General features: G+C 38.8%; 1 protein-coding gene across 5 annotated transcripts in view; it reads left to right on the top strand.

The window, feature by feature from the left end:
• The window catches only part of eepd1 (endonuclease/exonuclease/phosphatase family domain containing 1), a 94,999-nt gene that overhangs the window by 68,684 nt on the left and 11,620 nt on the right, over positions 1 to 14,695 (top strand). For 4 of the 5 annotated variants that reach the window (XR_003983527.1, XR_003983528.1, XM_030411950.1 and 1 more), the window contains exons 4-5: positions 5,878 to 5,988; positions 13,003 to 13,113. Coding sequence is in view for 3 of the 5 variants with exons in the window: in XM_030411950.1 (XP_030267810.1) it covers positions 5,878 to 5,988; positions 13,003 to 13,113 (222 nt within the window). In the remaining 2 variants the exon portion in view is untranslated. The remainder of the gene's footprint in view (positions 1 to 5,877; positions 5,989 to 13,002; positions 13,114 to 14,695) is intronic. The other variant, XM_030411951.1, reaches the window with a different exon arrangement.

Genomic DNA, 14,695 nt, shown 5'->3' with positions numbered 1-14,695 from the left:
TCTCACAATACAATATGGCATTGAGAAACTCCAGACAGGCTCATTTCTCTAAACTCATAAATAAGTACCAGAACAACTCCAGATTACTTTATACAACAATTGACAGACTGATAAACCCCATTTCTACCTGCCCCAGTGATTTTTTTCTCCATAACAAAATGCAGTGAATTAGCAGTGCATTTTAACAATAAGTCAACTATAATCAGAAATAATATAAATCAGACAGTGTCCCAAAACTACGATGGCTCTGAGAGCTCACAGCACTGCAACTTAAGAAAACACATGCAAAAAGACAAAACACAAGCAAATTAAGAAAACATCTTCATCAATTTGACAACACATGCACGGCATTTGGAAAATGCACTGCAACAACCACAACGCAACACATTAGAAAAACGCGCTGCAAAGACCACAATGCAACACATTAGAAAATGGCGATGCAAAGAACATTGAAGAATGCCTCCTGCATTCACAACCAATTAAAGAATTCAGTGAAACGAAGAACATATGTTGTGAATGCCGTCAGCATTCACACTAATAATAACTTTAATAAATTCCAGAAGAACAATAGTGTGAATGCCTTTTAGCATTCACAGTAATAAATTCCAGAAGAACAATAGTGTAAATGCCTTTAGTTTTCACATTGAAAAACGTCAAATAGCTCTGAAATTGTGAAGGATATCGATTAGAAATTTATTAGAGAATATTCTGTGTTTGAATGGACTGAATCCGTTGAAAAATGTTGAAGGAGTTCAGAGCCAAACTTTGTGACCCGGAAGATATAATAAGCTGAAAAATAAAATGAAGAATTCCTCGAACATAGGAACATATGTTGTGAATGCCTCCTGCATTCACAACCAATAAATAAAGTTGAAGTTGAAGTTAAACCCTTTCTAATGTTAATCTGCAACCATGTCCCCTTAGAGCCATTTATGGTGTTACCTCTGATCCATCCATTTCTTACAAAATAGAAGCCATTTATATAATTCTTTAATGCCCTTCAGAAGCATCCTTCAGATGACAGGCTGTAACTTGAATTGGCCATGTCATTGTCACTGCCCGTACTTTCTCCATGCAGCCCTGCAATTTGCAAATGTATTTCATTTACTCACTCACTCATTTATTTGTCTCCTCCAACCACTACAATAAAAATCAAGTTCACAATAACCTGCTTTCACAGTCGACATATATGGTCATTTTTCTGAAAAGCACCCCAGCTCTCTGTCCCTATAAAGATTGACACTGTCAAATTATTTGCATAGATTTTCCTTGATCCCGAAACCAAATTCTCTGATTTGCAGTGAATTAATAGATTTTGCTAGAAAATTGTGTCTATGAAATTCTGGTGTGATTGAGCCTCAAAACATCACATTTTGGAACCTCAACCTGCCAGTATGATGGAACACACACTAATCTATAGCCCTTTTTAGATAGAAAAGGCGGCACATTTGCTCAAAGGTAAGGATGGCAATGTGCCGGCCTGTTTTCTCTGCCTTCTCTTTTGGCTACCAGATGGAGCTGGCAGGGAGATGAGTTACCTCTGGACAAGTGCTAGCTCCCTATGCAGTGTTTTCATTAGGGGTGTCCCGTTCGGTCTGCAGGATTGGGGCGATATGGGCATTTTTTTCACTGATCGGGAGCGGCAATTTTTAACGTGGACCCAAGACCGATTTTATTTTTATTTTTATTTTTTTTTACGTCAGAGCACAATTTGTGGCAGAATGCAGATGCACGCAAAACGTTACTCTGGCAAACCTGTGGACAAAATGTCTGCAGTGTTTCTAATTTAGAAAGTGAAAGCAGACTGTGGCATCATTTCAGTGCCAATATCCGTTTGCATAAAACCATAATCAGAGCGCATAAAGACCACTCTCTGAGCGCTCACGGTCACTCTGCGTGCTCGCGGTCACTCCCTACGCGCTAGCGGCTCTGTGCACAAGCTCGCTGTCTCCCTCTGTGCCTTCTGCTCGCTCGTCTGAGTTTTGGCACTATAGACGGTCCGGTCGGAGCAAGACTTGTTCAAGGTAAAAATGTTTAAAGAATGACATTTTCATATCAGTAGTGCATCGGAATTAAATTTACATGAGTAAATAAGTATGTTGGCAGATTGTCCCCGTCTAGATTAGAAGATTTAGAGAATATTAACAGATAAAAGTTTATGCTAGCACACTGGATAACGATAGCAACACTTACAACAGGCTGAAAAATGTAAATTATGTTTTCTAAATATAACTTAATCCAATGCTGTCAATTTATACTAGTAGCGAGGTTAATGTATAGGGAGTGTGATTGTTGTCAAACACCAGTTTAATATCATTGATGCTGCAGAATGAAGGGTGAAACTTATGATATGAGGACATTGATTCTGGAATGCCAGCTTCATAATGTCTCTCACCCATACAATTATACAATAGCCTACTATATTAGGGCTGTCAGTTTTTATTTGATATTCGAATATAGGTGTAGTGATACCACTTCACAACTTTATTTTGCATGCTGCAGGCCAGGAGTGCTGAGTAGACAATGGTGAGACTGAAAATGAATGCGATGTTCAAGTAGTCATACTATACAAATGTCCCTAACAGGTGATATCATCTTGCATATAATTGGGACTTTGTTGTGGAGCGTCAGTGATGCTGCAGGCCAGGAGTACTGAGTGGACCACAGTGAGACTGAAAACATAGTAAGGTGGGTCAGGCATAATAAATCATACTAAATGGGTATTACCCTGCAATATTATTAAATGAATCATATTACATAAAACTATTGCCATTAGTCATATTATTTCATACACCTGTGCAACATCATGCAGTGCAGTACAACAGCTGTGCCATAAATTCATTCTGCTTTTATAAATCTTATACATGTTCAGTTTTTGTTGACATTATCAGAAAGTTGTTCATTCTACTTAATGTTATTTATTCAGGTCATAGCGGGGGGTGGTGCTGTGCTGGACTGCATTTTCTCGACAATTGTTGCTTATATTTTGCCTTCAAGTATTTTAATGGAGAGGGCAAAATATCAGGAACACTGATGAATATAATGCACCCCAGCACAGCAGACACTTTCTGACAATGTCAGCTAAAACTAGGAATATATAAGTTTTATAAATGAACAATGTATGGCAGAGCAGTTGAACTGGATTGTCTTAGAATGCACAAGTGCGACTTATGACAAGGGTGATGAGTCTGTATTTTAGTAACTGCAATGAATATATAGTTAATTAATAATTTAAGTAATCATACAGCATTGATGCTGCATGCTGCACATCAGGAGAACTGAAGAGTGAGGACCAAAGCTCTTATAGCTCAGGAGTGATGATGACGAGGCTGTTACATGTCTCTTGTTAATGATTGTAGCCGGGTTTTGGTAGTTGGTGGAACAGTGATGTTTGCCGGATACAGGTAGGTGGAGGGACAGTAATGCTGGCTTTGTCCTTGTAGGAGACTATCACTTGATAGAAAATGGGGTTAATTAATTACTGGTAATTAATTACAGTTTATAAGGGGCACCACCTTCGTTTGTTAAGCTAGTTTGAATAATCCGAAGGACATTATTCAAATTCAACTGTGCAAGTTTGGCTTAAACAGTTGAAAGCAATTAAATCAGTCTCTCATTCTGAATCAATGACTTCTTTCCACGTCTCCATCGATTTTCCACTTCAAATTAAACGTGCACAGACAACGACATAAGGTTAAATATGTTTAATGACTAAATAAATGCAGATTCAATGATATAAGGTAATAATTCAAATGAGTAATGACAAATAAACGAAAAGGTGAAGATTGTGGGAGTAAATTATTGAACAACGGACTTCGAAACGATGGTGGATTTTAGTGTAACACTCCGTTCATTCACAAAATCACGGGAGTAATTCCTATCCTAACGGTACGATATGAGAAATTTTCTATGAGTTTATAAAGTAAAAGTCAAAGCTTTATAGACACCAACTCTGATCTTTGTGACTCCAGCTGTGTGCAGAGATTTCAGCCTCCTTGTTGTAGAGGGGGACGTCTGCAGGTTTTCCTCTGATCCTCTCTTGTCTCAGCTGTAGATGCAACAGCTGTTTGGCTGCAGGCCGATGACGGTGGAGTTCCCCGTGACGTCACTCTCCTGCCCAACGGGATTCCGTTTGAGTTCGCGGCGGGCTGTCGGGCTCGGCTGGATGTCGAATTCTCTGGTCAGCTGGATGTGCTGTTCCGGCTTCTTGAACAGTTCGATTTCTGTACCGGACTTTTGTTGCTTGATCAGCGTCTTAGTCAGAGTCTCTTTGGAGTGGTGAAGATTCAGCTTTGACTTATTAACGGATTCTTGTTTAAAATAACTGAAGGATGAAACGTTGGCCGGCGAATCGTCCTTAGTCACTAAATACAAGAATATACAAAAATGGCTTCTTCTGAATGTGGATACGATACTTTAGTAATATATAAAAAGCAAAAGAAAGTAATTTCGCACTTGCCTACGTTTTCAAAATAAAAGTTTGCTCAAACGAAAATCATCACTTGGAAGAATATGCAACCAGTGTTTCAGATTCTTCAGAGCAGGTCGCAAAACTAATCAAGACACGTCAAAAGTTGAAAAATAAAAAGTTACGCGGCGTGGCAAAAAGTATGGAAGCAAGAAAAACAAGTGGAAAAAGAAAAAAAAAAAAATACTACGATCGTAAAAACGAGGAAACGAATGAAACAAGAGCACAAGAAAACAAGAGCAAGAGGAGGGGTAAGAGTAAGAGGGGGTAAGAGTAAGAGGGCGAGGGACACGATGTGTCCGTCTTTTAAGGCTTAGTAGGCGGGTCCGAGGAGCGGCTTGGCCAGTCGCTTCCTTCGGTGATGTCACAGATCTAATCGCGGACTTATCAATTATTGCTGAATTAAACTTATCCTTCTGAAGTTTTAAGATCGCGGTTGACTGTTCACCTAAATCCACCATGGTTTTTACACAAACCTTTCGGTTGCATGAATAAAAGCAAATAAACGAAATTGCTTAAGAGAAAAAGGGAATAATCAGTTAGAATATATGAAACACATGGATACATAACCTCCGCCAGCATTGGTGGCTCAAACCTGTTTCATACAGTGCTGACTTATACATTCAAAACATGTATCGGAGGAAAGAGAAAAGTATAGATAAACAAGATTATGGATTACATTACTTATTCAGGTATTAATTCAGGAATTTATAACTTGGGTTAGGATTACATCAGGAAGATTATAAACATATTAAAACGTAGGTCTGGTCCTCCTGTGGAAAAACGTATCATTAAGGCAAAGGTTAGACCATAGCTTGGTATCTTTCTTGGATTAGGAAACTGATCAGGACTCTTTTCACTTCTGCTGGTATGGAAATGTTTATGGCTCTCTTTTACGATCCTTGATTTCACGGTGACATGGGACCGTCAGATGCTGGTGGTTATCTTTGACGCAGGCTCTTGTCCTTCTAACCAGAAGTTGGGTGAAGGGATAGTTAGTCCACAGATAGGCTTTTGTTGGGAAGTCACGGTTTATAATATAAGAGATGATTTTGTCATGAGGTTGAGAGGGGAGAGTATTAGAAAAGGAGAAGCAGACCCTCGTGATAGAGGACACCAAAGGTTCACGAGGAGGGGGGAGGTCACGCAGACCCACAGCCGGGCCTCCTGCGAGAAGAACAGCATGGGCCGGGTTCCTACATCCTGAAACACTTTCAGCTGTTCTGGAGTTGCTTGATGTTGAATCTAGGCCACTGCTCTTTTTCACCTTCTTGGTTTGGCTCTTGCCTCCAAGATGGCCATCTTTTCAGTGTTGTTTTTTCCAGTCATTTTGTTGTTTTTTGTTTTTTTTTGCCTCAATCCGCAACCTCAACCTAATAAATCTCCTGATGATCTCTTTTACTCCACAGCATGATGGAAGCCTGCTGGAGAGTGCCAGAGCTTCCTTCTCCAACACATCCACTGTGTTTGGAAGCTCCATGAGGGAGGAACCAGTCTTTGTCCTACAGTTCCTCAATGTGGTGAATGACATCATAGGCTTCTTAACTTCTCTTGGTTTTTGCATTGTTTTTCCTGTTCTGTGTTCTCTGGTTTTGCGCGTGTGAATAAAATTACACAACAAAGTGCATAAACACCCGAAGTGTGTTCCTTTCTGCTCCATAGCTTACTAAGGTAACATGCAGTCTCCAGCAGTTGTCCACTCGCCGTCCCCGCAGCTGCAGTTCAGCCACTGCACAATTGTGCCGAGGATGGATTGTTGTGTCAAACACGCAGAGGAGAGCTTCCCTATAAATGGCTGCCTGGTGTCAGTGAAAATGAGGCAGATAAGAGCAGTGACACTGAAGTTTAAAGAAGTTAAATAGTCCTGCTCATCTGTAGAGATGAGCAGGACTATTTAACTTCTAACATCTGCCTCATTTCCACTGACACCAGGCAGCCATTTATAGGGAAGCTCTCCTCTGCGTGTTTGACATGGCAATCCATCCTCGGCCTCCCCTTCATGCAGACTTTTCACTCTTTAGACTACTTAGACTGACTTCTTTCTTTGCTGCCATAATAATAACTACAGCCACTAGAGGTCGCCACGTAAACAGACACATGACTCTGAATGAATGGTAATGTTGCTCTGTGTCTGCTAGACACATTTAAGGGCTGTCCTGTAATTTAGTATCACACCTACACACAGTTGGGATACTCTACACCTACAGCTTGTTACACAGGCTTTTTCAGCCTGTGATAAAATAACCCTGATGAAATATTTATTCTCTCAGACTTAAGAGGGTTTCAAACTTTGTGTTCAACAGAAGAGAGTACTGGTGAGGAAGTTTTCATCCTCTGCATGTAGCCTACTGTTGATTAACACACAGTACGTTTACATGCACAGCTTAGTCTGATTACAGCCATAGTTCGACTATGCTACTCAATCAGACAACTGCAATTGGCCGAAGCATGTCATACCCTGGTACGGTAGGTGGTAATAGTGGTAATAGAGCCACTTCCGGCTGACCTCTTTACGTCAGCAACAACAACAAACTCTGCCTTGGCATTCGAGAAAGATGGCGTACGAAGAGCAAGACAAAGCTTTATCTTTGTACATTTCGTATATGGTGTACATGATTATTACACAAACTAGATGCACAATGGCGCTCTTGCTTGCGGTTATTTCTGAGGAAAGACGCTGCCGCTGCCATCCTTCTACTTCCGGCTCACGGCCCCTGGAAAAAATCTCGAGCCTGCGCAGAATGCACAATCCGAATCCAATCTGATAGAATGTATACATGCATGAGTAATCCGACTATCAATCGAATAATCTAGGTGTTTTAATCCGACTATGAGAAATCCAATCCGGTCTGATTTTAGTCAGACTAAGGTGTATACATGCATCTTAAAAATCCGATCATAGTCTGACTAACCCAATAATTCAGTTTTTCTCGAGTGACATGTAAATGCACTGGCAGTCTCAGTCTAGTAATCAGATAATTAAATCCTTGGCAGTTAGAAATGAGCTTCTGCTTTAGTGTTTTTGCTTATACCTGGTCTAGACCAGGTGTCACAGTAGGACTCTCCAGCACTGCCTGTGCTCATGTCAGGGCCCTTTGGTCCAAACAGGCTAGGGTGTCTTGTGCTTTGTGGGAAATTCATCCTTGTACACATTACAGTATCAATGGCGCCTGGGGACTACAACTGAAAGTAAATCCTGTCTGGGGTTTCTGACCCCCTGGCAGTCTGAAAAAAAATATATTATCAATATTATTTCTTACTCAGTGATAGGCAAATTCAAATTTCATTCTGCTACAACTTCCGCATACCTTCAGCTATAGAAACCATTCAACTATTAAAATGTTCAGCTTTTTTAGCTCTTTCAACCTTTCAACTTTAAAAAAAAATAACATTGAATCAAATGGGAAAATCTTCAAATCCTCTGCAAAACTCATCGCCTTTCGACCTCTTCTTGTCCCTCATGCCTTGAGCTAGAGACACCATTCCATTTAAACTAGTCACAAGACCTTGAAATATTGGCGATGTATTCAGTTTTTAAAAATCTTGTACGGTTTTGAAATAATCACAGTTTTAGTTTTAAGGATTTTTAGCTCCTCTTCTGATTTTATAATGGGTGTGTATTGCGTCAGCTAGAGTGTGTGACATCATCAACTGCCGCACCCCAGAGTGGTGAGCAGTTGGAAATAGGGAGAAAAATTCTCTTCAGCTTGATTTTAACCCCGAATCCTTTGCTTGACATAGAAATGTAGGAAATCTTGTTGGCTTTCAGCTGATGGTCTTATTTCAGATGTAGGACTTAAAGTTTTGGATTTAGAAGCCCGAGAGCGACAAGAACTGGAGCAGCTCCCCCATACACCGCAATGTTAATTTTGACGCTAAATTTCTTGAGGAGAGCAGACGGTACCTTATTTGTCTCTCGCTTTTCTGCCCTTATTTCTAACACTAAAGAAATAAAATTGACATGACCAAGTTCAGCCATATCTCCTCTCACTCAACATATAAATATTTTGGCAATAACTATTATAGTTTTCTCAAAAATCGCAGGAGTTTGGGAGGCGTTTTCCCATTCATCCTTATGGGGATGTTTTCAAATTTCATTCTGCTACAACTTCAGAATACCTTCAGCTATAGAAACCATTCAACTATCATAATGTCCACCTTTTAAAGCTCTTTCAGCTTTGAGCTTTTCAACTTTTTAACTTTTCAACTTTTTCAGAAATTCAACATTGAATCAAATGGGAAAATATTCTAATCCTCTGCAAAACTTATCGCCTTTCAACCTCTTCTTGTCCCTCATGATTCGAGCTAGAGACACCATTCCAACTTTATAATATATAAATATTTTGCCGATAAACGTTAGAGTTTTTTCAAAAATCGCAGGGGTTTGAGAGGCGTTTTTCCATTCATTCTTATGGGGACATTTTCATCTTTGGCTCTGCTCCTGCTGCAGCATATGTTCAGCCAGAGAAACTGGAAAAAAAATTCTCTTCAGCTTTATTTCGATCCCACATGTTTTACTTTATATAGACAATATATACCTAGAAATGTAGGAAATCTTGTTGGCTTTCAGTTAATGTATTATTTATTTTAGATGTAGGACTTACACTTTTAACTGTTGAAGCCCCAGAGCGACAAGCACTCCAGCAATTCCCCCATAAGCTGTCATGTTAATTTTTAGCCTAAATTTCTGGAGTAGAGCAGAATATACCTGTTGTGTCTCTCGCTCTGGTGCCCTCACTTTTCACTCTACAGAAATAATTCATCTTTCTGCCTTTTCAACTCCTTCAAACATTCAACTTCATATTCAGCAATCAAAATGTTCAAGCAACTTTTTAAGCTCTTTCAGCCCTCTTACTTAACAGCTTTTCTGCCTTTTCAGTTTTTCAAAATATTCATCTTTCTGCTGTTTCAGCTTCCTCATACAGTCAGCTTTATGTTTACCTGGAGAAACTCTTCAGATATCAAACTGTTCACGTTTTCAAGCTCTGTCGTCCCTCTTACTTTTTAGCTTTTAAAATATTCATCCTTCTGCCTTTTCTTTCATCCTTCTGCCCCATTCTTATGTGGACATTTTCAACTTTGGCTCTGCGACTGCTCCAGCATATTTGCAGCCAGAGAAACTGCTCACCTTTTTAAGCTCTTTCTGCCCTCTTAATTTTCAGCTTTTGCAGCTCTTTCACATAGTCATCCTTCTGCCTTTTCAGCTTTTTCCATACATTAAGCTTTATGACCAGCTAGGGAAACTGTTCAGGTATTTCCATCTCTTTCAGCCTTTAACTTTTCACCTTTTCAGCCTTTTTTCACCATTTCAAGCTCTTCTAGTCCTTTCACTCTACAGCTTTTCAGCCTTTTGTCACATTTTTAAGCTCTTTCAGCCTATAACCTTTTAGCTTTTCTGCCTTTTCAGCTTTTTAAAAGTTTAGCTTTTTCTGAAAATTCTTGACCATTCTTATAGTTTTATGGATTTTCTAGTACATTCAGCAGATTTCTGAAATAACTTCAGCCTTCAGCATTCACACTGTATTTTCGCAGGAAATGCAAATCTTTCTAGAGGTGAAGTTGGTTTTCAAACTAATGTTAGTTTGAAAACCAACTTCACCTGTTGGGCCACATAGGAAAGAAAAGTACGCCTTGAGTTTACCCAAAACTATTGGTTAGACCAAGATGCCAATTTATTGCAGACATCAAAGACAACAAAGCAACACAGCACATGAAATCAGCCCAACAGAAACATCAGATAGGTCAGACCACCGTTTTTAACTATATTTCTATAAATGTTACTATAACAGCTGAAAATGATAACAGAATTAAACAAGTTTTGCAGTTTCACATCTTCCACAATTCAAGTGAACTGCCAGTTGTTTATCTGGAAGTGACAGTCCTTGGCAGTGCAACACTACAGTATGCTTCTGAAACAATGCCAAATATAGCATAAAAGCTATATTTAAAAAAAAAAGGGGGGGATCCAAGGAACAGTTGTAGGCACATCAATACCAAAACACAGCTGCTAGCCTGCCGCTAACACTATTACGTCTTTAACTGACTAGTGTAGCGACAAAAACATAATTTAGAAATTAGTGATATTGATTTTGGGCGTTAATGCAATGTAATACAAACAGAAAGTTGGGACTAATAATACAAATAAGCTGCTTGAATTTAATATAGTTATGGTTTAATCAAGGAAAAAGATGCACATAAATCTTAAGATTTATCTTTTTTGGTAAACTTCCATCAAATATACATTTAATGTAAAAACTATTGTTCAATGCTACATTCAGTTTGTTCATCTTCCCAAATGAGTAAATGAAGATCCAAAAAATATAATAAACATAATTCAGTAATAATTCAAGACCATGAATCAAGTCATTTGAGAGCAGTAACTGGTAATTTGTGCACATTAATTATTTATTCAAAAACTAAATTTATTGAATTAGGTGCATTATTTTTGCAGCGTCTTTTTGACGCATGCCAGGCTCTATTTGTTCTGAGTGTCTGAAAAATAATAAAAGTTCTATATTTAGTTTTGCTTGAGCTTGATTGAAACTTGGAGGTGATGGAGTATATGTTAATCTGGTCATGCTCAACATACTGCAAGATTTCTGTGCATGCTCTAGGTGGGGTTCCTCTGACTCTCCTGATCATTCTGTCCTACTTGGAGCCTTTCTGGTTAAATTTAGAGCAGTGGCAGGTCAGCCAGAGCAGCAACCCTTAGCCTTCATGAGCATGTTCTTCTATTCAGCCCCTCTTGTTTCTGTCTTTTCCCGTTTTTATTTTCCTTACAATCTTACATTTATGTGTATTCTAGACTATTATACTAGTGGTATCTCAATGATGTCCACATATGAGTCTTCCCTTTTCTCACAGTATTTCTTCTGAAAGATGAGATGAGAGGCATTTTGAGTCCACTGAACTCTTTATTATATCTCAGTAACTGTTAAGCAAAACATGTTTTTTTGCTGACGACCAGTTATTCTGCCTTCAAGTGTTAAAATAAAGCACAGCACTCCATGTGTACTGCACATGTATTTGAGAAAGATAAGAAGGTAATCAGAGGCACAGATAGTCAATTAATTAAACATCAGGAGGGATTTTCTAAGTTAATACTTTATATACTTCCTTTATAAAGCCACTGTGTTTTTTGTGTGGATGCATACTATACCAGGCGCTGATTGATTATCAACTCACAGTGTTTTTGGCCCTGACAAGGTATTTCTGGTGTCCTAGAAGGCACAGTTAACTCATTACATGAAATAACCCTCATAAAACCTGAGATGTTCTTATTCTTAAGACCAAGAAATGACTGTATACCTGGCTATCACTGACATATACTGCAGGCCTTAAGTTTCTCCATGGCACAGCCAACTAAAACAATAAACAATAAAATAATTTTAAAATATATACATCATAAATATTCAAGTGTGTTATACATTTCGCTGGATTGCTCTAAAATATAAAAGAAGCTAGTAGCATATTTGGTAGGTACTCTACTCAACTCTTGAGTTGCATAGGTCAACAGCCTATTTCTGTACATGTAGCATACAATGAAAGAGTTTGTCTGTCATTTCTGTGTGAAATGAGCACAAAGTTGTGTTGCATCGTTCAGGAATATTTGTTGTTAGCAACGTTAGCTAATAATTTGACTAGATTCACAGAATCACACCTGTAGAAGTCAGTCTGTACTCACTATGATGATGTTCTTCTGTTACTCTTCATAATTTTAGCAACTAGCTACAATTTGGGTATTTGGTTTGAATCCAATTTTTTTTAACTGGGTTCATTTACTGGTGTTAAAAAAACTTTATAAACGTAAACATACTTATTAAATAATTTACCGTATTACCCCACTTGAACACTGTGACTTACTTGTGGTTCGTAGAGTCTCTGAAAGTAGAATGGGAGGCAGAACCTTTGGCTGTCAAGCTCCTATGCTTTGGAACCATGTAACAGTGTCAGTTCAGGATGCAGACGCCCTCTCTTCCCGTTTTGATAAAGCTTTTAGTCAGGCCCTGCAGAGGCTCTTAGCTATGCTGCCATAGGTTTAGACTGCCAGGAGATTTCCCATGATGCACTAAGCTCTTCCCTCTTTCTCTCTATGTACACATTAATGTCTCATAAATGCATTACTGACTTGGCTTCATCATCATCATTGGTACTATTATTATTGATATTCGTATCTCAATTATTAAAGCTGTTGTGGCTTCTGTATCCCATTTTGCAATACCTCACAATACTTTTTCTTTTCTGTTTCTGAGCTGCATTTTTATGAATCAAACACATGGACCTCTTCATCCAGAAGACCAGGGGAGAGGCCCTAGAGGTCGGTGTGTTAATCCATAGTAACAGAAATGGAAATAAAATGTGTTGCGAGGTAAGGCAAATGTTCTGTGAGGGAATGCAAAAGTATTTTGAGGGAGCTACGAAAATATTGCTAGGGAATGCAAAAGTTGTCCTAAAATATTCTCACTATGACCCTTTTAGCGCTCTGTTGGTGTTTGTAGTACTACTGACAAGATGTCCTCTGCTTTGTGATGTAGTTCTGTGTGGAGATAAACCAAGGAACCCTGGCCAGCGTACGGAAGTGGAAACGGCCACGAGGTCTGTGGAAAAGTGTTGTGTCTGAAAAACCCACTGGACACTCCAGCAAGGTATGGCAGCCATCTTTACAGCACTGATATCTTTCTTAGGTTGATTTGTTGAAAGAGTACAGTTACACATATTGAAGGGCGCAGCTAAGTGCTGCTGTATTGCTGTTTTGATCTTTTGCTGATGCAACTTCATGTTAGAAACATTGATTTCCTCAAGTACCCAAAACCAACAAACCCTGTAGCCCCACATTATGTAATAACGCCCCATTATGTAATAATGTAATACATTTTCAATTCATTATGTAATAACGCCGCACTTTGTAATAATCTGCCACATTTTGTAATAACATTTTTGAACGGAATATATGATAAACTTTGCCGCATTTTACAATAAGTTCTTACATATTGCGTCAGTAATTGCAGGTGTTGCACTTTTTTATCAAGAACATTTATGAATTTGGTGCATTATGTAATAAACCACCAAAATGGATGTCTTAATTAGAAAAAAACATTATACCATCAGAACGACATTGACTTAAAGCATACCTAAACTAGTAGGATGTTTCATTGGTCAAATCTAAATCAAATATAGCTGAATTTATAGAGAATGTGTTTGAAAGACAAAAACTGCACTAAATGAGTGTTACTGGCATGAACATTATCGGTGCACTGAAATGTTGGAAGAAATACACACATGCAATCTGGATTATGTTATGCAAATATTTTACGTGATAAAAAGCAGACAAAACACGGAAAACAAATATGGAACAGAAAATGTAACAAATTTTGCCCTTTATCTGTAGTTATAGGATATGTAAAACAACCCTCACAATATATATGAGTGAAACGTAGTCTACAGACAAGAGCTGACAACTTTTTCTCTAAATTCTAGCAAAGAAAAAAGTAACTCGCTCAATACATTTGAAATTGTTGACTGTAGTAGACTTGTATACGGAAGTACCGAAGGGTATTGCTGCCATACCAGAAAACAAAATATAAAAATCGGTATCAGAATGCAATAAGTTTCAAATTAGAACGTGATTAGTTTCACTTTATACAGTCATAAGCTTCTCGGGTGGAGGGGCGGAAGTGAATCCATGAATCCACCTGGATTGACATTCCATGCTTACTGTGGAGGTTTGTCCAATCCGAGCGTCTGATTGGATGCCGGAACGTGACGTCGGGCCAGTGAAGCTGTAGGTGTCCCTCCAGCTGGTTACGTTATAACGTGAAACCTTTCACTCTGACGCTCTACCTGTTGTGTTCTGGCTTTGGTTTATTTCATATACACAGCTTCTAAATGTGTGTCTGGCTCACAATCTAGGCAACAAAACAGTGACATGAAGATTTAATTTGATTTGTGTCTGATGGTTTGAGAGACAGGCAGACAGACAGAAACGCCTTTTAGATAGAAAAGTTGGCACATTTGCAGCAAGGTAAAGGCTGCAATGTGCTGCCTTGTCTATCTAAAAGGGAGGTGGAGCAGGTCGAATTTGTCTTCAAAATAAGAGCTTTATATTGCACCCCATAGGAGTTTAGAACTGGGTTCTTAGCGGGGGGCTTTTAATTTGAAAGTAGCGACGGTTCGTAGCTTGCCGCTACAACAACAAGCGGACACAACGAAACAGCTACAGAGACCGAG

The sequence above is a fragment of the Sparus aurata genome, chromosome 3 (assembly GCF_900880675.1).
Source record: "Sparus aurata chromosome 3, fSpaAur1.1, whole genome shotgun sequence".
In the NCBI taxonomy this organism is placed as follows: Eukaryota; Metazoa; Chordata; class Actinopteri; order Spariformes; family Sparidae; genus Sparus; species Sparus aurata.
The sequence above is the reverse complement of the archived record's forward strand: the minus strand, read 5'-3'. Positions and strand labels throughout refer to the sequence as shown.